General features: G+C 35.2%; 1 protein-coding gene across 1 annotated transcript in view; it reads right to left on the bottom strand.

Annotated features, from left to right (window-relative positions):
* The window catches only part of DOCK11 (dedicator of cytokinesis 11), a 1,858,863-nt gene that overhangs the window by 1,072,727 nt on the left and 760,493 nt on the right, over window positions 1-25,643 (bottom strand). The window contains exon 28 of the mRNA XM_044057487.1: window positions 9,088-9,234. Coding sequence (XP_043913422.1) covers window positions 9,088-9,234 — 147 coding nt within the window. The remainder of the gene's footprint in view (window positions 1-9,087; window positions 9,235-25,643) is intronic.

The raw sequence follows: 25,643 nt of genomic DNA, 5'->3' as shown, positions 1-25,643 counted from the left end.
TGGTGAGTGCACAGCAGTGCTGTAGGTTTAGTACAGCTGGTGAGTACACGGCGGTGTTGTAGGTAATGTGCAGCTGCTGAGTGCACAGTGGTACTGTAGATATGATTCAGATGGTGAGTGCATAGCAGTGCTGTAGGTATGGTACAGCCGGTGAGTGCACAGTGGTGTTGTAGGTATTATGCAGCTGGTGCATGCACAGCGGTACTATAGATATGGTACAGTTGGTGAGTGCACAGTGTTACTGTATACATGATGCAGCTGGTGAGTGCACAGCAGTACTGTAGGTATGGTGCAGGCAGTGAGTGCACAGTGGTACTGTAGGTATGGTGCAGGCGGTGAGTGCACAGCAGTACTGTAGGTATGGTGCAGCTGGTGCGTGCACAGCAGTACTGTAAGTATGGTGCAGGCAGTGAGTGCACAGTGGTACTGTAGGTATGGTGCAGGCGGTGAGTGCACAGCAGTACTGTAGGTATGGTGCAGCTGGTGCGTGCACAGCAGTGCTGTAGGTATGGTGCAGGCAGTCAGTACACAGTAGCACTGTAGGTATGATGCAGCTGGTAAGTGCACAGCAGTACTATTGGCATGGTGCCGGCCAAGTATTTCAGCACAGAGGTACTGGAAATACCAATCAAGGAATGCTTATCATTACAGTGACTTAAAGAATGACAGATGATAGTCAGCATTTTAAAAGTCTTCCTAGGAGGGTAATATAATATAAGACTGCATTCTAAAAGAAACAATATTAATGATAAATGAAACAAAATTCTAACTTCATTTGTGCAACAAATTTTTGTCTAATAGAGTTGATAAAATCCTAGTTATAATTTGTTTTCACTCACAGATTAATAAATAATTGAAATATGTAATCTATTCTGCTAGTGAACTAATCAAAATCATATAGGTGATCATATGGGGGGTCATAAACACATAGCTTTTGTTTTGCCATGTTAATCCCAATCAAAAGATAGTGTGACTAGTCTTCTAACCTAACAAAATCAGTTTGTAAAACTGTTTCTAAATGCTTGTAGACTCTTTTCCAGTACAGAAATGAATCATCATCATTATCTTACATTAACAATCTAGTATACAGGTCAAACATCCAAGGGAATTAATGCAAAGAGAAAACAGGGCCTAAAACAGATCTTTCTTGAACTCTACAAGCTGAACTGCCTTCCTATAGGAAGACCTAATGAGAGTCCTGATGTATTAAAAAGTAAAGTATGATTTCAGTAAACAAAAAAAAAAAATAAATAAATCAATGAATTTTGAAACTTGATGCTTCAAAAAAAAGTGTGATTGCAGTAAAAATCAGGGAATTTTGAAAGCCAATGTTATATCTTTAAAACTTTTCCATATCTGTTCCCTCCTGTTCCACCATAGCCCTGCTAAATAAATCCACCATCACTGCACGTTGGCATATGGGAATACTACAGGTTACCACAAACACTAAACTGGCATTTATTTACTCTTAAATGCTCCCATTTCTGTGGGTACAATCCTTGGACTTCCTACGTGCAAGTTCATTGACAAACAAATGTAATGGCCTCGCTGCTGGTAACACTGGTTCTGTCAGCTAAATAAAACTGTACTGATAATAATACTTCACAGCAACATCTTGTTTTTTAAGATAATAAGACACTTTCACAGATAACAGAATCAAATGCCATAAAATAATCCACAAAAACTACCATACTCATAGCAGAGACTGTATTTGTGTTGTAAGCCCATTTCAATGTAGTAGTTGTAGAGTGCTTCCATTGTTACGAATTTGAGGCATTTTGCAAGCTAACTGTATACATTTATAATTTGGTAAGGATATACATGTTTTGTTTTTTTTTCATGTTTTAATTTGAAGAAAATAAATCTTTACCATGTTCAGAAATGGTTGGGACTGCATAATAAGTTGTTAACCTCAAAATAATTGATCACCTGCTGAATTCTCAAAGGTTTTTGAGACAGGAATAAACACTGCTACATGATTTTATTTCTTAAATGTGATCTTGTTTCCTTTCTAAAAATAGGACCCAGATCAGAATGGAACCACACATTCATTGCACGACTCAAATAATAAACTAATTTTCTTTGTGTTCAGATGGGGAGAAGTGTGATTATTTGAAATTAGTAATTTAAGCACCTGCAGAAAATGTAGTTCCACGTTAAAACATATTTTCTTTGGAATAAACTGCCTTTAAGCATTAGGCATTAATAAGAATTTAACAAGTTTAAATCAAAAGTCAAAGAGTGGTATAAGGTGGTTTTGGTGGCTGAGTAATAAGTTACCCTAAACATTAGAATTAACTTTAGGAATGGTTGTCTTTTAACTGCGCAATCTCTATTTTAAGACAAATGAATGAAAAAAATGAAAAATTGAGGTAGTCTCCAAATGTACCGAGCAGTCCATGATAACACTGTCTCAGCAGCAAACTAACAAATAAGATCTTTCAACCCTTGCAGTAGATGGAAAGGTAGAACACAGCCTCTTGACCCCAGGCAGGCAGGACACTTAAGCCATAAACAATTGGTTGTAAGTTGCATTATCATAGCCCATTTGGTTGAAACTTGTTTCGTTGGTCAGGGGAAAGAAATGGAGAACTCACCATTAACTGATACCACTTAACTTGATGACTGGAAGACTCAGAGATACTTATATTCCTTAAAGGACTGCTGGAGTACACATCTCTGCATGCAGGGCTAAGAACAACTTGTTTATCTAGCATGCTTTGCCAATGTCAGCAAGACTGCTTTCACTTGACTAACTAAGATTATGTTCCATCTGAATGTAGACTTTTACTGAGTGCAAGTACTTTACTACCTGTTCATTATTTAGCTTTTGAATTTATCCAAAACGTGTGCTTTGCTCAGCAACAGTGACCTGAACAATCCTTTGTGTAGTTACAAAAGCTGATAACTGAAGCAAATAACCCTGTTTGCAGCACTCCATGAAGAATGCCTTTTTGGGTTTCACAAAGCCACAGTGGTACAGCGGTAGTGTTGTTGCCTCACAGCAAGAGGTTCTCCCATTTGAGTCTTGGCTGGAGCGCCTTCTGTGTGGAGTCTGCATGTCCTCCCCGCAGTAGAGTGGCATTCGAAAGACATGCGTAGAATGGGCATGCCTTCGTTGAAGGTTGGGCATCGAGCTGGCACCTCCGCATTGGAAAAATCTACTACCAATCATTAGCGGACCAGAGTTCCGCTGTGGCAACCCCTAACTGGGAAAAGCTGAAAGAACAACAACTGTCATTTGTCATGCACTTATCCTGGCTTGTAACTACTAAGAACTAGGCTTACTTCTGTCACATACCCAATTCTAGATTTGAAACAGTAAAAAAGATTTTGTTTCTTTATGAATTTACTAGAGAATTTATTACAGACGATCTACCTGTGAAATGCAGATGCATTCCCCCTTTTAGGACTAAGAGTTACTGAGAAGACAAGCTAAGTCCAACCAACAGCCACATCACAAGGGATAGACGGTAGTGTGGGCAGAAGGCACATTAAGTGTGTTGGGTAAAAGAAAACACAGGTGCCTAGAAGAGTACTTTCAAACTGCAATAACCGAAATAACTTTTTGAAAATCTTAGCTTTAACTTGCATATCTGTGAACCCAAGGCAGCATGTGCCTTTTTATCAAATAAGGTAAAGTTATGTACCATTATGTACAGTTATGTGCCTCCAAAGGCTTTATATCTCTAGTTGCATTCCTTTGTTTATAATTTGTTCACCTCATGTATTTTTTTGTCTGTCCTACTAGCATTGCTTTTGAAGTGCTTATTATTGGGTACAAGTTTCTTCTCTTTTTTTCTATGTTGTGGAGCTTTTCTCCCCGGGCCTCTACTGAAAATGGACATGTATCCAGCTAGACTAGCGTCAACAAATGTAAAATAAATAAAAATAAATAATAAAAATGTACTATAAGATCACATTTTAAACAAATGAGAAAAAAATATAATAGTAAAAAATGGAACAAAATGCAAAATATGCTAGATCACTGCATACCCTGGATGCATTTATGGCCTAAGTCCCTATGCCTATTAAAATCAGCTAACCAGAAATATAATAAATTAATGCACTTATACTATATAGTATTTTTTATCATACTGGGGCCCATACTCAAGGTTTGGTTAATCCTATCCATGATATCCTCCCTTTCTTACACTAATTTCCCTGTAAGATTATTTGCCATGTTCCTAGAGGAGCTGTTTTATTTATTCAATCAACAAAAATACACAAAATGCACAATCTGCTCATTGACCCTGACCAACTTATTTATACAACAAAATCATTCAGATCAAAATACACCAATTCAAAATATGTAAGCCACAACTGGTATCTTCGAAGCATTATAAGAATACAGTGGTTCTGGTGGGTCTATATCAGGAGTTTGAACACAGAGGTGTCTGAACGCCGTAACATCGAACTCGGAAGTTCGAAATGTCACAATAGCAAAGCTGCGGAACACCGATTTTTTTCCCAGGAAAAAAAATTGGTGGACCGTATCAGTGGCTTTGCTATTTCCTCTACTGTGGTGCGAGCTCGAAGTTGATATATTTAAGTAGGGGGTGAAGCCCCCCACATTAGGAACAGTTTGAGTGTAATTGTGTTTTTTGGTTTTGTACTGGAACAGCGATTTTTTTTCCCTGGGAAAAAAATTGCTGTTCTGTGTGGTAGAAATTCTTGCATTTCAAACTTCTGGGTTTGACATTTATGTAGCCAGACTTATTGCAGTTCGACTATGTGATATAGACCCAGTTCTGGTACCATGATATTGCTGGTGAAAAGCATTTAGCATAAGTTGATATTCCTCTTCTTTTGCCTACAGGGAAAACAGCTGAACTATCACTGTACAGTAGACATTGGGTTGGGAGGGTGGCTTAATGGATAAGGTGTTTGCCTTAAAAACACAAGATGCAAGGTTTGAGTCTCACAAGGGATAACTGGCTAGGCTTAAAATGGCTCGTAGGGGCAGTTAGCCTAGTACTAAACTATGAACCTATGAACCTATTTAATACTGAAAATTTGTTAGTATTTAAACAGGTTTTCTATTCTGCCCACTGATAAATTTTTGAACTAACCCTATAGCACATACATACACATTCCTTTTAAGTGTTTTTTGGAACGGTACACCGATGAGACATTTTTGCCTCATAAGGCATCTCTGATACGAGATATATTTTGTGAAGCAACCTGGTTAGCATGGAACAATTTATGGACATTTTTAAAATATATTATAATCCTGCCAGATTATAATCCATGTTGTCATTATGAAGTGTCATATAATTTCAGGAGTTCAATTTCTGTAGATCTTTCAGCTGACAAGAACATTCTTTTCAGTTACTCTGTTACATTGTCTGGATTGTAACATCTTACCTGTTATAACTGCTGGGTTATTTAGGAAGCAAAACATAAGCTTATTCAAAAATGACTGGATCACATGAATTTAAAAAGAATATCCAGAAATTGGACACATTAGAAAAAATATAACTCTTCAGTAAAATTCAATATTTCCTTTTTGACAGTAGATTTTATATATATATATATATATATATATATATATATATATATATATATATATATATATATATACACACACACACACACATATATATATATATATATATATATATATATATATATAGGTCTACTTTTTTAATCGAAGTTACATTACTTCAACTAAAAAAAGTACGACCTGACTTCTACAAAAAGTGCACTTTCATGAAAGCCTATTCACCGAATCAGCAAAATAAATATAAAATAAACAAAAAACATTGTTTTGCCGGGTGGGAAAGCCCACCCTGCACCCCCCATGTGGGGGGCTGTGGCTCCCACACCCCCACTACTTAAATATACCAACTGCGAGATCACACTACAGTGGGGATTAGGAAATATACATAGGGAACATCAGTGTAAAGGCTTCTGTGATATTCACACAGGAATATAGGGCCTCCACCTCTGACAGCAGACCTGTGACTAGTGGTGTTGCCCAGGGATCTGTCCTGGGACTCCTACTGTTTGACACCTACTTCTCAGAGGTCCAGGCAAAGACAAAAGGCCTATGGCTGACCAAGCTTGTGGACGACTGTAAGTTGGGTGCTGTTACGGACTCCTCAAATGATGATAAACTGCAAGAGGGTCTTACAGTAACTAATGAATGGTGCCAAAGTTATGGCCTCAAGTTTAATGCAAAAAAAATGTATTATTATACCATTCGGCAAAAACACGGCCCCTACTGATTACCACATCAACAGCAACCCCCTAAGCACACAACCTGTGGTGAGAGTCCTGGGTACTCAGGTTGACAACAATCTCACATTCGACCATCATGTGGTGGCGGTGGTCAGAAAAGCCTTTTACTTGGACACAGAAATACCTCACAAAGAGAATCCATGGCCTCCAACACCTGTCCTATGTGGGCAGGTTGAAATCACTATCACTGTACTTGGTAATGTAGATTACTCAGAGATGATCTGTGTCTTGCCTACAAGGCAATCTCGGACCCTGCCCTATTAGTGATGCTCCATATCCGTAAGTCTAACTCCTTGTGCATTACCCAATCAAAAGGCAGAAATCTAACATGTGACATTAACATAACCTGCTGGAGAGACAGGTTTGTCTCCCAGAGGCTACCCCATCTATGGAATAGACTCCCCATACACGTCAAACAGAGTATGTCACTGACCCTCTTCAAGCACAACCTTGACGAGTGGATGGGAAACCACAAATTTTCCCTGGGGTTCCACCTGTGTCCCTCATTGACAGGGGTGACAAGTGCTGATTGAGGTTTCTGTTTTGGGGATAAACTCTTGGCTATGCTTGTAAGGACCCCAGGGTCATTAGCCTATTAACCTCCTATGATCCTATCAGCAACCTGAACCACAGGGTTAAAGGTCATCAAGGTGCTGGCATGGAAATGAACAAAGAAGAGACCTGTCAAAAGTACAAGAGATAGCATCATATTCAGAAATGTCAGAAGCAGAACTGCAAACACATATAAATGTAGAAATCCTTTGGTCCTGCTACCATGAGCAGACACATAAGTAAAATGAGTCAAGCTCTGTTTATAAACACAGATATAATGACCCTAGCCATAGGAACCACACTGCTGCCATCCCACTGAATACCAGACATACAGTGGGGATAACAGAAATACATGCAATTCTTATTAACCCTAGTGCAGGAGGACAAAGGAGATACTACATGGATGTCCACACATTGAACAGATTTTAATCGCATATGTACAGTTACAAGCATGCATAATGGTGATGTCCCCTATCACTACTGCTAAAGATATGACAGTCACCAGCATATTAGCTAGTGGCACATTAAAGCATCAGTCGATCAGTAATGTGGGTATAACACAGGTGTTCTTAAGCAGGATCCTTGAATGACTTCTGCAGTGCATGGATCACCATGTGGGGGATGTAATTTACATGCTCAGAAGTCTGCCAGAGAGGGCAGCTGTGATATAGTGCTTTCTCATATTAGAAATATACCCTGCATCACAACAGTTATAGATTTAGCACACATTACAATACAGTTTCTTGGTAGAATGTTCTAGCCTACTAACATGAAATGATTTCACTCATTGTGCAGTCTGTGTGCAATGATTGCATATGCATACCAAACATCTGGGCAATAACTAGGATGGCAATATTGGGTGGAAATGGATAGAACATGTAGCAAACCACTATGGCTTTGGCTTTTCACACTGATGAGGAGGCCAGCAGCCCACACCTAGGACTAAAACATCAGTGATCATGGATCTGCCCAACTAAAGACATGTTCCTGACACCTGGATGCCTTCAGTGATGTACTGTAGTATTGCCCCAGATGACTTGAGCAAAATCCTTTTATACTGTATGCTGCACAACATAATGCTAGACACCCTAGCTAAGGTGCACTCAGAGCTAGGTTGGATCAACCACCTTCTGAAAATATGTACTTAGACAGTAACATTAGAAAGACTGATGCCAGAAGGAAGGATGTCAGGAAAGGACATCCAGACTTCAGGATAACTTTCTCTGAGGAGGCAGATGAACAAAATTGTGGGAAAATTTGATAATAAAGACAAAACCATCTCGTCATTAAACATGGAACACAAGCTGCAGGTTAACTATCCATAACAAGTTCAACATGTGGTAATAAAGGCAGTCTGTTTAGTTTACTTATTATTAGCCTTTTCACTTTGGGTTCCCATGTCTAGATCTAGAAGTCTCTACTATCACAGGAAACTGCTCCTTCACTCTTTGTGGTTAGCGCATTACAGTCAGTATGTGCTTCCATAAGGCTTCCCAACCTGAGAGAACTCCGAGTTGGCTACTTAAAACATTTAAAGCTAGTAAAACATACCTCTCAACTGTACAGATTTTCGAAGAATGTCCAGATTTTTTGCCTCATATTTGGTGCGTGCCTCCTAAAATCTGTACTTTTCTGGCAAATAGCTGAGGATTAAAGTCATTAAATAATGACAAACATTTGAGTTCTAAGACTCCATATCCTTCAGAAGATTCATGCTAATGCAAAACCTATTATTCTATCAACTTTCTAAGTTTGTAAGAGCAATATTTAAAATCTGTCCCTATTTGTCCCCCATCATTTTAGGCTTTAAGCTTTGTCCAGATTTTTTCCTTTTGAGAGGTATGCAGCAAAACAGCCTTAGGAAAATTTTCCACAAAAATAAGTTTTATATGCTCATTCAGGAAAGAGATTTCCATTAATAACAAACTAATTTAGAAAAGAAATATGCTAAAATCAGAAAACTATCCTACTTTTACATCTGTGATAGCAAGGAAATTTCTAAGGTGTGTTTATCATATACATAATCGCTGAGTATCAAAACTGCATGCATTCACAAACTAAGAATTAATGAGTTATACTTAAATCCACACAGTTTTGAAGATCCCATTGTTAGGTTTAACCTGCAATAATATTTCAGGGAATGACTTTAGAGATAAAAAAGAAAATTACATGACTAGTTCTATATAAGCAGCAGATATTAAAAATGAGGAATTAAGTTATTAGTAACAAGTTAACAAACAAATCCATAGCTGGTTATCCCACAACTAAAAAAATAAAAATAAGGCAGCTGACCTTAATAAAGTTTGCCAAATTAAAATTTGCATTTCTTGATTCTTCGTGAATTTCTCCATATCGTATTGTAATGTGGGGAATTATTGCAAGGAGTAACGACCGTAAAGCATGGTGATAGGATTCTGGAAACCTCTGGTTTCTGGGTAGCTGAAAAATTGACAGTGATGTCAAAATATTACACGTAGCACAATCACAATTTATATATAATAGGCAGCACCTTGAATGAAAGTATTTTTGTATTAGCAGACATTACATAGAATGCAAGTTTATCCAGTGAGCCTTGAGAGGATCATCTGTAATGTGATAACACTTAGAACTCCATTTCAAATAGTTTGTCATGTTGTCACACTTGTAAATACCCTTTGGATGATTTAAGTGCTTTGTTTTTTCCTCTATGGTCACGAGCCCTGAAACTTTGAACATCCTGTGGCTTACATATCATTTATTAAAGAAATATTAACAAAAGTATACAAGGTAATTACATTGAAATTCTGTTTAGTACAACTACCAAAATTGGAAAAGACAGCACTACCACGGACAAAGGAGGGCAACCTCTGTAGAGGGACATCTTAAAATTCCAGAAGTACTATAAGTACTTATACATCTGAAATATCAACCCTTGAGATATACTGCCTTCCCAGAGGGTTAAGACTTGCCAAGAATACAAAGTAGTAAATATCTAAAGAAGGTGGACAAGCACAGGAAGGAATTAGGATCTGCTACTTTGGAGAACACCCCTTAAAGATAAAGTCCTAAAGATAAATTTACATTTAAAATATTTTGTCTGATAAAGAGGAGAGAAAATGACTAAGTGGTCAAAACAAAAATGATCACTGTTCAGATAATGCAAAAATAATAACTAGATGTGACTAGATATATACCAACTCCAATTTGCACCAATTTAAAGAAGGGAGAACTCTCCCAATAGAAGGGATGCACTTCTAGTGTACACGTAGAAAGTCACACTGCAAGACATTTGTCCTTGTATTCCTCAGTATCTTGTGCCTCTTGAAAATGATGCTTCAGGGATTTCACCTCAGCTATCTGTACACATACCAAATATTTCTCACTTAAGCAAAGGAGTAAAATGTAAACTGCTGGTAACTATGCTGCCTGAAATATTCCAGTGCATCTATGTAATTTTTGGAATCAAGGTCCTGAAAGGGTAACACAGGGCTTGAATCAAACCTTTTGCTTCAGTCCCTTTCTGCACTATATTCCATTTGCTGCAGGCAAATTCAAGCAGTCTAGTTAAAACTTCATGAAGTAATTTATAAACTAATATGGTGATGCATTCTACTTCTTGGCTATCCTAGCTCTGGTTTTAGAAGGTTACACTGTGTAACCATGTTCTGCTTGCTAGATATCTTTGCTCGGGTATCAGTAGATTATACTGTGTAGCCATGACACACATTATATTCTTCACACTTTTACAACATGCACATACTCAACATATGGAGTTTCACGGCCAGAGGATCTCATTTTCCATAAGAGGCTTTTCCAGCACTACAGTAGCAATCTTATGGCTAATACGACATTGGCCAATACAAAACTTTGAATAAAGGCATGGATGACCTAGCTGATCACTAACTTCAGTCCATAGTCCTCAACTTCTTTGTTCAAGAGTCAGAGACAAAGCCAAAAATGGAGAGACAAACACCCCAAATCAGGAACAAATGTTAAAAAATTACACTAATTTGATTAAATTGTTACTAGAACAACAGGCTTTGCATCAAGATGCATTTTCTCAACAATAACAACTATAAAGCTTTAATGTCTGGACAGGGCAAAATCAGGGACATTTTGCAAAATTATGGACATTTCAGAGACACAAAACAAACAGCACCAGAATTACCCATTCTAGGGACTTAAATCTTGCCTGTGATATAAATACGACCTGCTGGAGAGATAGGTATGTATCCCAGAGACTACCTCGTCTATTCATGTGAATCAGAGTTCCCCATCCATGTGAATCAGAGTTCCTCCTTAACCCAGTTCAAGTGCAACTTGGACAACTGGTTGGGAAACCGGAAATTCATTCCTGGTTTGGCACCTATGTCTCTAATGGACACAGGTAACCTGTAAATGGTTCATCTCCCAGGCCCATGCTTCCACTTATCAAGGGTATCAAAACTTGTCAGAGATTTGGGATGCATAGCTAGGCTTAAATAGGCCCTTGTGGTAATTAGCCTAGTAAACACCTATGAACATGCTTCTCTCTTACTGCTGGCTAACAAGCAAATATTTTTATATCCTTTGCAATGTCACAATGTGTACTTCAAAACATTTTCTTTCTATACTACTTTTTTCCAGAAGTTACATTGTTTTGGCATACACTGACTTCTCTCATTCCTTTCATATATGAAAATGAGATTCTAGTTCTCCCACTGAAGTAGGTATATATGGGATTTGCAGACTTTTAGTAGCACTCCTGAAATAGCTATACATCCTGTGTGGACCAGGAAGGGTGTTCTCAGCCAATACTATGTTTTCTTACAAGCTTTTATGTATTTTTCTGTGGGCTGTTCTCTGTTTACTGTTAAACGCCAAACACACTTAGTCGATACTGATTGTACATTTCACATCTAACACTGTTGCTGACGTAACAACCTTCAGGAGCTCAAGTAATCATACAGAACTCCTTTTTACATCAAGCTAAATCATTGATGGTAGTTTCTCTATTCCTAAATCACTGAATTATTTATGACACCTTTTTGTTCATCGTTGTACTATTATTAATGGCAGGCCCACATAATTGCATATCCTTCTCAAATAACAAAACCAAAGGGTAAAATGGTCACAAAGACAAACCATTTAGTACAAACTACAAGAAAAACCCAGCCAAGCTAGAGTTTTCACACTGTGACACCTTAACCCTCCTGGATGTTTGCAAATGATTCTTGCAGTTTTCACTGAATGGTTTGTCGTTGTGTCCTTTTTACCCTTTGTTTTGCATGTTAATTGGGATATTTTGCAGGCACCTTAATGATTATGGGCATCAACAGGATTTCAAGGCCTAGTGTTTCTAAAGTACAGCCAAAGTATTGACTTATGCTGTGCTGATGGGGTCAATAAAAAGGCCGAAACATGCATATCCACAGCTAGTGGGGTTTGGCTTTACTTGCCTAAATGTAACTATACAGACTTAAAAAGTAAAAAGCCGTGGACATTCATTAGCCATATAGATGAAACACTTGCTGTCCTTATGGGGGTCATTTGCATATATCCCATGTGCCTCCACTACAGGGCATTTAATTTATCACACAGAGAAAACTATCTACACCAGTACAAGTATTTCCTATAACACACCTGCATTTTACTTGCAGTTACTTACTGCCCATCATCTTCTGTGCCCTTGACAAGTATCTCAGTGTTTGATACTAGTTTTTCTTTCCTCCAGTTTGGACTGTCTTCTCACTAATTTTCATTCCCTCATAGGCTTCTTCCAGATCATACAGATTTCAGACACCCACCAGGACCAGCAATTCTGAATGCTCTTTCTGTTGCTCTCACATCTAATTTATCTTGTATCTTAACTAAGCGTATAACTAGTTGGAATCATTGCTAGGGACAGAAGCTACATAAACCAAATAGAAAATAGCCTAAAAAATATGTAACAGGGAAAATGTTTAAATGTGTTCTGTACAAATATCAGTTTACACTGTAGCGTATCAACTAAGAAAAAGACTTGGGATGACTAGACTCTCAAGATATAAAACAACTTAGTCCAGTATTGTTGAAACAAGCAATCCTATGAGGGACTTTGGTTTGAAAAGCATCAGTTCTGATGAAGTCCATTATTAGCTTTGGATGAAAGTGTCCTAGTCGATTTTGTTGCCAACAAACAGGTCACTGAATGTTATTCAATGAAATAGTTGGTTGTAGCTTTGATTTTTGTGATGTCACTTCCTGACCAGATTTTTTTTCTCCTGTGGATTCCTGCATATTTACATGCTTCAAATTATTATCTATCAGGATTAATTGAAACATAGGCAGCACCATTTTACATTTATTGGTTAGTCTGTTATAAAAGTACAGCCAGTATCTTCTCTTTGTAATAATATCAGTATTTAATTTAAAAGAAGATCAGAGACAACTTCTTTAAATCAGTGAATAAAAGGTGTAGTTTACTACAAATAATGCAAATCACCACAAATCTAATTCACATATTTTAGCACATACTGCCTTGTTCCATTTAACAACTACTACTCAACAGAACGCATGCAAGAAAGCTCTCTCTAATCAGCATTCAACTATTACTTCCACTGATTGCTTATTTTAATCTGATCTTCCTGACTTTGACTATACGCTAAGGACTGGTAATGCTGAATGAAAATGAAGTAGGTCTGTGCAATGAGCTCCTGTAGCTACAAAAAAGGAATCAGTCAGGAAGCTACAATTCAAAATAATGTGACCGAATGCAGCTGTAACACCACAAGGTGAGACAAGGAATTTATCTGCTTCAGAATGCTTTTAGTGTTGCAGGTATACCTGGGGAGAGTTAATCAGGCCATCATAGCTTTGAAGTTCTCCTACTATGACAAGTATTCCTGGGCAAAACTCATCAAATTTTCATCTGCCCAGTTCACCTTTCCAGTATTTCTTCATTAAATGTTTAAGTGAGGCACAAAGCTTAAAAGAATGTGGTGGAAATTTAATGACAACTTTTTTTGTGCAACACGAAATTTACTCCCTTCTTGAAAAGAAGGCTGCCTACCAGTCTGTTATAAAACAGTTCAGACATTTCATTTCAGATTTTTGTTTTCATTATAGTCAAACTGAAAGACTTTACATGCGCACTTTGACATGCGCACTTTGGCTCACTTACAGTCCATTTCTTAGTCTTGTAGATTACTAGTAAATATCTTCTATCAACACTTCTGTATGCTTCCCCAATTCTCATCAACCTTAAAAAGACAGAATTAATTATACTTGAAGCAAGCTACAATAAAACAGCTAAATTTGCAACTGACTGCCCACATCATACCCACCACTATGGGTCCTTAAAAATACTCTCCTGGTTAGAACTCCCACAACTTCTATCCTATAACCAATTAACCCTGACCTTCTAAATATTCTCCAGGCCCATAACACAAATCGAAGTCTTTGCTCAACAAATAAATCTCTACTACAAGTGTCCAAATCCACTAATACAGCAGGGGACTCCCTATTTTCTCATCATGTAACAACAAGGTGAAATTCACTACCTCACAGCATCAGAACCAGCACAAATACCAACCAATTCAAAAAGATTCTTAAAAAATATCTTGATGACACCTGGCTTTGTTCCTGCACTACTCCAGGCTAACTAGTTTTAATAGCTTCTGGTCATACTTTTTCTTCTTCTTCCCTGACCACCTCACAATCTATGCCCTCTCTCATGTCTAGATCATCTCTAATCTCATCTTTTTCTATCCAATTTTCCCCCTACAATCCCTTCCTCAGCTTACTTTGAGAAACTACAATGTCTACACTACAATAAGGAATTATATCAGATGATTGTATAATACAAATGTCAGCTATAATATCATAGAATGTAATCTCTGGTGTACTATATGGTGTAATATCACATACTGACTTGTGTGTGTATATACATATATATATATATATATATATATATATATATATATATATATTGTATAATCTCTTATATAAGTTTTGTATAATTTCTTGTATAACTTTTTGTATAATCTCTGTATGTGGTGCTTTTCTCCCCAGGCCTCCACTGAAAATTGGTCTTAGCCCAGTCAGACTTTCAACCAAACGAAATGCCACAAAAGTCAAAGAAACCAGAAAATCCAAGGTGAGGAAGCAGTCAATCAATAGAAATACACAATGATGCCCAAAAATCCACGAAATAGCATAGTAACAGTTTAATAGCCGCTTTCGTCAAGAGACTTCTTCAAAATACACAATAAAAGAAACACCCAACTTTAAATAACACTTCAATTAGGTAATTAACCAATGATAAAAATCTTGAATAAAAAATGATGTAAATTTAAAGTGCAAGTCAAATTTAGTTGAACAAAGATGTAATAATGTTCTTATCAATACTTAACTTGTTATTTTTTAAGAAACATTTTATGTTGATTGTCTCATTTAAGCCTGGGTATTTATCAGATTTTAATCTGATCTGCCACAGTGCTTCTCTTTGTTCAACGAAATTCCTAAAATCACCCACCCTTAAATCTGTTTTACATACTTCAATGACAGTGAATAAAAATTTGTTGAAATTTTTACAAACAACAGAATGTTTAAATAAGGCATTTGAATCATCATGTGTCTTAATACTATATACATGCTCTCGAATACGTGTTTTTAAACACCTGGTGGTCATTCCAACAAAAAAGGCTGGACATGAACTACACAGGTATGAAAAAAACGAAACTGCAACCATAAACAAATACGGACTCCGTTCAAATAAACCGTCAGTCTTTATTCACCATTAAATCCACCAGATTGAGCGCTTTCATCTGCCCTAAGCATTCTGATGAAATCTGCTTAGGGCAGATGAAAGCGCTCAATCTGGTGGATTTAATGGTGAATAAAGACTGACGGTTTATTTGAACGGAGTCCGTATTTGTTCATGAACTACACAGACCAATATAGATGACCCCCTTGGTGCAACAATTGACATATTCTGGCACTTGAAAAGTTTTATCAACAGTTTCAATAACTATCAGAGACCCTAAAGACAGGAACCTACACATGTTACAATTGTAACAAGGAAAAACACCCTTAGTACTGGTGCTGTTTTGACCTGTTGTATTTTGTTGTCCTCTAAAGCCTTTTTAATGTTGTAGGTGTTTCTAAAAACAAAATTCGGTTTCTCACCTAGTACTTTGAAAATGTCAACATTCCCCTGTATAATCTTCCAATTTTTTTCAATTAAATTCCTGATGGTAAATCCATCAATGCTCATGTCCAAGGAACAAACGGGTCCGTCTAAACACGTATTTTTGTGTGTGTTATGAAATAATGTTGGGGTATTGTGAACGCTGTTGTAACTGAGAAGTGCTGGATAATAAACATTTCTCTTACTCAACACTACTGTAGCGATGTCCTCCAACATATCACTGGGATACCCTCTATTAAGGAACAGGTTTTTTATAAAAACAATTTCATCTCTCAAATCATGCTCAGATGATGTCATTCGGCATGCCCTAATGACTTGCCCCTTAGGGATATTTTTGATGATATGTTTGGGGTGTGCACTATCAAAATGAAGATAGCTGTTTGTAAAAGTTTCTTTGCGATGTATCTTACTATTAAATCTACCTTCTATGGAATCCCATCTCAAAGAAACATCTAAAAAATTGACACACAATCCTGAACTTCCTAAAGTAAATATTTCCAGTCAGACTTTCCCAGTAAACAAATGTAAAATAAATAAATATTACTGAAGTAAACACTACTAAGACTATAATTAAATAATACAACTACATGGTAAAATATTATGTATCATAAAATCATTATACATAGCATGTCTGTCAGTATCATCTAATGGCACAGTCTGGTTCAAAGACACTAATTTACAATAGTATGCATCAAGTATGAGTGGTTTCTATACTCATAAAGGGGTTTCATAGCAGACTAGGGTATGTCTACCATTTGTAATGGTGATTTCTGACCTTCGTAACACTATTAGGTTTTTGATTGTTTATAATCTGGCCCACTTTTTTTCAATGACAGATTGTCTCACTTCAAGGATTGGCATCTTTGCCTATTTCTTAGCATTTGAGAAGGCCCTCATTTTACATTTCCCTTTTTTTTTATCGAAAATGTTTTTATTTTTAACAAAATCAAAGATCAAACTAAATATTTACATATACAACTGCAATAGACTATATATAATGTCCATAGCAATATACGCATACACACACGCACGCACACACACACACACACACACACACACATATATATATATATATATATTATATATATACATATACATAGACATACACAAAAGGAAATCACTTAATATTTCTCCAACAAAAAATGCAGTTTCTCCCAGGCAATTAGCTTATGTGTTAAATTTTTTGTTCTCATCTTTATGGTGGAAATTTTTTTATCTCATACTGACTTGACTAAATAAATAAGTTAATTATTAAATAACAGAGTAGATTCAGATTTCCAGTTCTTTGTTACAACTTCCATGCTACCACTAGGATTGACCATAATATATGCACTTGATTTTGGGGTACAACGTCCGGATCTGGCACAGTGAATAGTATAAGAGAATCAGAAGTTATACAATTATCATTACACAGAACTTTACAGAAATATCTAAAGTTATTCAAAGAGGAGGATACCATTCCACAAGTGACAATCATATGAAACCGGTCAGTAACTAATGACCTACAGCTTCAGCATTTCATATCATCCTTTTTATACATTATTTCAATTCTTTGTGGTGTCAAAAAACATTTATGTAAGCACTTCCAAGTATACATTTTCCAATAAGGAGAAACTGTGGTTCTTCCTGCTGATTTTAAACAGAGTTTTTGTTGTTTATTGTAAATTATTCTTCGTTTATTTTAGTAGAATAATTACAGTAAGAGACATCTGTCATGCTAAAGTCAGTTCTAATAGTTTTTTAAATCACGGATATGAATGAGGTGCCTCTTAGAGAACCGTTATTAATACTAGAGATAATGTCTAGGATTTTAGGTGTATTTTTGCCATGTGTTCTAATGATAGCATAGTTTTGTTATGAAAAACTTTTTCACAGGTTTGGATATCTAGCCTTATAAACTATATCTACTGATAAATAATCAGCTGAATGAATTTTATGCAAAATTGATTCCAGTATAACAACTTGTCCTTTTTAAATTATAACATTTTATTAACATCAAACAAGATCAAACACTCACTAATGAAAGCAACGGGAAAATGGATGTTAATAAGTTTTTAATTAGGTTGTTGGAATGCACAAGTCTTTTAAAGTTCAATAATATCTGATTATTGAGGGAACAGAATGTTAATTTCTGATTATTGTTATTGATATATATATATATATATATATATATATATATATATATATATATATATATATATATATATATGCACATTTTTACTAACCATATAAAGATATTCCTATATATTTGCAATATTTGCATAAGAGGTTCAAATGAAGTTTTGTTATTATGTAATAATATATTTTCATGCATTGACTTCCAGCAGGATGTGTATGAAGTATTAACCCATAAGAGAATTGTATTAATAATAGCATTTATATATAAATCAGTGTTAGGAAATCTAATACCACCTTCTTCCCATCCTGCTGTGTGACACTGTAGGGATATTCTGGGCACCAAAGAAATTTGAGTAAGATGTCATTGATTCTTTTGATAGTTTTTTTACAGTACAGGGATAATTAAAGACTGACTAATGAAAAGACTTTTAGGTAGAATTATCATTTTAATTACAGTTAATCTGTCTTTGAATGAGAAAAACAGTTTATCCCAGTTATCTGTTAGGATAATCATTGAATTAATTAAATGTTGATAGTTAACTGAAATTCCTTTTTTAAGATTAGGCTCAATAAAAACACCTAGGTATTATATATGTGTATTATCCCAGTTGAAGTATTTGTAAGTTTTTAAAATGGTGGTAACCTTGTTTACTACGAGCATTTGAGTTTTGTTATGACTGAAATTTAGACCTGATATGTTTCCAAATAAATCTAGAGCATTACGTAGTTTACTGAAGTTTCAATATCACCACTGTTTAATAACAAATCATCAGCAAACAACTGAATCTTTGGCAACAGATTAAGTTTATAGCCTTTCATGTTTATATTATTTCTAATATAGTTGGCAAATGGCTCCATGGCAAGACTATTTAACAGGCAAGATAAACAAAGTGCCCACAAATTACCACGTAGATGGTAATTCATTAAGTATGGAAGAAGTAATTATGGACCTGGGGACCCAAGTTGATAGCAATCTCTCATTCGACAACCACGTGGCCAAAGTGGTTAGAAAATCATTTTATATAGCCCACCTAATCATGAAGGGATTCACATCTAGATCAGGGGAGGTCATCGTGCCTCTTTATTCATCCCTCATCAGGCCCATAATCGAGTACAATGCCCCTTTTGGGATGTACCTTACCAGACACCTGCAGCAACTGGAAAGACCCCAAAAGTACCTCACCAAGAGGATCAAAGGGCTCAAACAAATACCATATGCTGCCCGGTTAAAAAAACTCCAGCTCTACTCAGTGGCATACCGCCTGTTCAGAGGCGATCTTTTTGCCTGATGTATAAAGCCATGTCCAACCCGGAATTAATGGACATGCTGCACCTCAGAAAATCCAAATCCCTTTGAGCTACGCGCTCGAGAGACTTGAACCTCAGCACTGAAATAAATAGGACATGCTGGAGGGACAGATTCATAACCCAGAGGCTCCCTTCACTCTGGAATAAAATCCCACTCCAGGTTAGGCAGAGTCCCTCATTGACTCTCTTCAAGAGGAATCTTGATGAGTGGATGGGAGATCATAGGTTTAACCCGGGTATCACTTCTGTGTCACTGTTAGACAGATGCACAGTATACTAACCTCGAAAAAGGGCATAGCAAAATTCATTTTAAAATGGGTGGCGAAAGCCAAACACATTCTGGCTAGGCTTGTAAATGCCCTAGGACAGATAGCCTAGTATGAACCTATGAACCTATGAACCTATAAGATAGAAAAGAGCCAATCTTTACAAAGAAGGTGGAATTTCCATAAAGCTTTTAAATTCATAAATTCTGGAGACAAACTATAGTCTTGTAATACTTTAAATAAATAGGACCAACTAAGAGAATTAAAGGCTTTCTTAATGTCATAACTATTACTGTCAATTCATTTTTCTTTTTGTTTGCTGTATCTATTAAAGAGAAGAGCCTTATTATGTTGTCCTGAGCTTTTCTATTTTTTTATGAGCCCTGTTTGGTCATTATCTATTAATTCAGAGAGGATAGTATTTAATCTGTTTTCTAGGATAGCCATAAAAACCTTACAGTCTATATTCAGAAAGGAGATAGGTCTATAAGATGAGAAAAAGGTAGGTTGCTTGTCAGGTTTTACAATAGGAGAAACAAGAGAATATTTCCACAATAGTGGAACATTGGACGTGTTTTTGACTTCTTGAAATGTATTTAACAGAATTCTTAGTATGCTGTCTGATTACATTTTATATAATTCAGGAATCAAACCATCCAGCCCTGGTGCTTTATTGTTTTTTAAATTATTTATTTGGTCCTTTAGTTCTTTAAAAGTGAATGCTTTATCCCAAACACCGAACACGAAAAACAAACTGAAAAAATAGTGTCGAATTCCAAATGCTAATCCAATGACAACAGAAACCAAATGATTTTAGTGCTTTCATTCACTATTTTATTACTTGAACTTCATCAGAAAAAAGTATGTTCCACCCAAACATCCTTTTATATCAAATACACAGGAAATTACATCATTAACTAAAAACTTTTCATAACTCAATTAAATGACTTAGATTAAAAATTTATGTATTTATATATATATATATATATATATTACATATCTATTTGTTTAATAGAAACATTTTAAATTAATGGACTCATTTAATTGATCAGCCCCTAAAATAACTGCCAAAGTGTTTCTTTACACTCTAAAACATTATTCAAATCCCCTCCAAATATAATTTTCTCTATTTTTTCTACTACAAAAAAATTCAAACTTTTTAAACTCAGCACATCTAGAAGTGTGCTTAGCCAGGGAATTAGTTGGATCCTTATTTCTAATAGCTAAGTTATGTTCCCTGGCTAAGTACGCTTCTAGATGTGCTGAGTTTAAAAAGTTTGAATTTTTTGTAGTAGAAAAAATAGAGAAAATTATGTTTGGAGGGGATTTGAATAATATTTTAGAGTGTAAAGAAACACTTTGGCAGTTATTTTTAGGGGCTGATCAAGCACCCGGATTAAATGAGTCCATTAATTTAAAATGTTTTCTATTAAACAAATAGATATGTAATTTATATATATATATATATATATATATATATATATATATATATATATATATAAATACATAGTTTTTTATCTAAGTCATTTAATTGAATTATGAAAAGTTTTTAGTCAATGATGTCATTTCCTGTGTATTTGATATAAAATGATGTTTTGGTGGAACATACTTTTTTCTGATGAAGTTCACGTAATAAAGCACTAAAATCATTTGGTTTCTGTTGTCACTGGATTAGCATTTGGAATTTGACACTATTTTTTCTGAATGCTTTATCCATGTTGGTAATATTTTTATAAGATAATTTATTTTGAATATTCTCTTTTAAAACATTATCTAAAATTTTGTTGTCACTTGTAAATGATTCAGGGCTATTTATATTTTCAAAATGCTTCTTGAAGCAGTGCAATATATTTTTTTATATCTGATGCTCTTATTCTTCTCTTGTTCTCTGTATATATATGATTTATTTTATATGACTTATCTCATTTAAGTATTTTGATCTTATTGCAATTTTATGCAACTTTTAGGTTTGACTGAATGCAAGTGTCACTTAATTTTCTCCAAATTAATAGAAATTTTATACTGTAGAATATCTTAATATTCCTTGTTTAATTTATTTACATTAGCTAACACTGGTTTATCATTACGTGTAAGGTTTCGTTTTAGAGTGTCAATTTTGTTCTGAATATTATTTATTTAACATTTGTTAAATATCAGTTAGTCCCTTGTCCCACTCTTTTCTTTTTGACAAGTACCAGCTTTTAACTTTCCCATACATGACCACCTTTAAAGTATCCCACAAAATCATATCTGATATCTCTCCATTATAATTTACTTCCATAAACTGGTTTATTTCAGTCAGGATCCATTCTTGAAAGCCTTATATTTTTTGTAATGAAAGCAACAATTCTCTGCCAAAAGTTTAAGATTTCGGTATGACAAGTTATTTTAAAGGTAATTGGGCATTGTGATCTGATAAGGGGCAGGATACATCAATACATCTTCTATTTTTGATAGTAAAGAACTAGTTACCAATACTTTATCAGCATTAGTCCGTGTACAAAACCTGTATGAATAGTGAGAAAATTTTAAGGAAAAGGATATTTTTATATCATATGTATCCTTTAAATTCCTTGAATTTATATAGTTGCTTAAGTGCCTTGCTATAGGGGAAATTTTAAAAGAGTTTGTATTTGTGGTGTCATAAGGAGATAAAACAGAATTAAAATCATCTGCTACAATTATTTCCTCTCTAGAGTACAAAGTCATGGTGTCTAGATGTCTCTTTACAGTTTTTGTGCCAATTCCAGGTATCTAGTATAAGTTAATGAGAGTGTAAAACTTTTTCCCTAGCTTAATTACCACTAACCCTAACATACCATCATTGTCTGTGTAGGAATCTATAACCTTAAGTAATCGCAAGATTTTCTCCACAGAATTAGAATACCCCTACTTTTATGTTTGAATCGAGAACTAACCAATACACTACATAATCTTTTAGCAATAATCCGTTTAAATCTTGCATTATTAGATGGGTTTCCTAAAGAAAAACAATATCTGCTTTAGGCAAGGAAAGATATTTGTTAACACTACCTCTCGTCTTGGGATTATTTAACCCATTTACATTCAGAAAGAGAATTTTATATGTTGACATTATGTAACACATTTTGTATTAGTGAAACACTTATAATGATTTCCTATGATATTGCTAAAGCAGTTTAAAATGTCATTTGTTAAGGACAAATTTTCAGTAACCAGCATAACATTCTTAACAATATATAGATTAAAAACCTTCTGCATGGAAATTAGTGTTGCTGGCTTAATATAGTCTTCATATAAGCCACAAACTTGCCAACCAATGACATCAAGTGGCAACTCCCTACTACTGCATATAGACATAAGAATTGAAGAAAAACATATTCATATTAGGAAATATACGTGAGAAGGAAAATCTTTGTTAATACATTTGACTGTAAAGTAATATAGCAGTTACTTAACGTATAACACACTAACTGCTGTTTATTATTCATTCATCTCACTAACATCGCATAACATTATTCAGTTTAAGTATGTAGCATGAGGTTCAGCATTGTTGTGCTAGTGTGTGACAGCAAAAACTGTCACTATTTAAATATGAAGTAGGTATAGTTAAAGGTTTGAAAATGCAACAAAATATATGTAATTAAAACATTTTTGCTTGTTAGAATAAAAAGTGCTTACATTTTAATTTCAGATAAAAAGACTTGATTTTAAATCGAAGGAAGCAATCTAATGTCCGTTTTGCATTTGAAATTGGTCTGCTGTGTTCAGTTCAATGTAAAAAGTTCAAAGGGCGCAAATAACTTCCTGAATGCTATCATGGATGTCTCTACATAAAAATGGTGCCTTTTAGCACATCCAGGAGCTTGAGCCACCTTCACAAATCTTCTAAAAACCCTCTAAATTAAATCGGCAGGAATTTAAGCTTTCAAAATGAAGCTTTTAAACATAAAATGCTCTCGGATGTATTGTATATGCTGCGAGTGAAGTAAAATGCCCACTTTCAATCTAGGAAACTAGCTTTGACATTTAATTGTGCTAATAAATGTGAAATTATTCATTTAAATAAGCATCAATAAATCTAATGAAAGCAGCAGCAACTTAAACTTCAGAAATATGCCATGCAACATTAAAACAGATGCGGGTTTCACATTTTATGCATGAACTAATTATTATTTAAGATGCACACTCTCTTAACACAATATAAAGCATTTTAAAGCCCCTTAAAGTTACAAAATAACACAAAATAATTGTGAAGTATTATTATGATTAAATACTGCTATATAGTGGTGGCACATTCATACACACATCTTTAAAGAGCAATACTTCACTTAAAATATTTTATAAGATTTCTCATAACTAATTTAAAATTTATTAATAAAGCTTGCAGTGGTTTATGTATCAAAGCTATTAATACTGTCTAAAAATTAAAAGAGATCAAATGCATTGCCTTTTTTGTGTGGTTCCAAGGAGAATTATAAGCAGCATATTGTTAAATATTACAGATTAAGTTTTGAGCTATTTATTTGTGTCTGGATTTTTTCTTCTCTCTTTTACAAACCACTCATTATTTGATGCATGCCTCTTTACTGTAGTACTGGTGTCCATGTGTTCTAATGGATTTATTAAGTTTTTCTGTTGTACAAAGGTGGTAGCTTCTTTAAGAGTCTCAAAAGTCTTTTTTCCTTCTGGTAAATAGAGTCTTATTTTGGCAGGGATAATGAGTTGTGCTTTAAATACCAGCCTTTTTCAATGCTTTTATAAGGGGAATACATGCCTTCCCTTTTGAGATAGCAGCAGAATAAAAAAGTCATTATCAAATCTGATTTGGCCTCCTATTTTTAGAAGAGAGAGAGAGACCAGGAAGTTCTTAAAATAAGATATTTATCTTGACTATATATAAATTTCATGATGATGGATCTAGGGTGAATATTTTTGCTGTTAGAAGTGACTGTATATAGTGATCTATGGGCTCTCTTAGTACCAAAAGCCAAGGCTTCCAGCAGATTTAAAGTTTTAGGAAGCTATGCAGTTAAAAAAAATCACCATATTATCTCCTTCCATTCTTTCTGGTATGCCATAAATTCTGATATTATTCCTTCTGGACCTAGTTTCCAAGTCATCAGTTTTGTCAATAAGTCTTTTATCCCCCTCTATTAATCTGCAGGCAGTGTCAGACACTGACTCCTCCAGTACTACAATTTGAATCTTTTGTTGTTTCAGGACATCATTTAGCAGTTCAATCTGCTTAGTAGAATCTTAATTTTATCAGTTTTAAGGTCCACTTTATCCATTTTCAGCATCAAATCTTGGATGTTTGTAAGAACTGAATGTAGTTCTTTTTCTCGTGGAATTGTCCTGTTGGGTAGACTTGGAATGATTCATCTTCCTTCAGTTGTATTTCTTTTTTCTTTCTTCTTTAAAGTATGACAGGAAAATATAAAGGTTGTTGGTTGAAAATTACACCAATATAAAACTTAGGTTTTCTGGATTGTAGATTATTCACTTTTAAGTGATTATTGGAGAATTTTGCAAATAAATCCATCAAGAGTTTTATAATACTGCAGAGCAAGAAGTTTGTGTTACTTTCAGCCTGCCATCCAAGCCACGCCCCCTTCATTTTACATTTCTATGGTTTGTTATGGATTGAGATGGGAAAGGTAATATTATTATAGATGTGTTAAAATACAATGCTTGCTGTGGGAAAGATCACACTTCTACATCTGCACAGAATGCTCCAAACTTGTTTGATTGCAGGAGACGAATTTACTGTTTGCAGTTCTGATGACTTCATGTTTCCCATGAGCCATTTTATACTTACTTATTTATTCATCAATTCTTTGATGACTGGGTTAGTCCCACTAGGCTAGTAGCCTCTCTTCGGTGGACACCCAAGGTGGTATTCATACTACTAGGGAATGTCTGACCAGCACATCAGCCAACTTCACCTACTCTTTAGAGCTGCCAGATGGTGCTGTAGGGTTCCAAAAGCACAAGAAAGAGGCCCAAGGAAAGCAGTAGCATGGAGG

Source organism: Protopterus annectens, chromosome 15.part0, assembly GCF_019279795.1.
Source record: "Protopterus annectens isolate FY-2018-M chromosome 15.part0, PAN1.0, whole genome shotgun sequence".
Taxonomy (NCBI): domain Eukaryota; kingdom Metazoa; phylum Chordata; order Ceratodontiformes; family Protopteridae; genus Protopterus; species Protopterus annectens.
The sequence above is the reverse complement of the archived record's forward strand: the minus strand, read 5'-3'. Positions and strand labels throughout refer to the sequence as shown.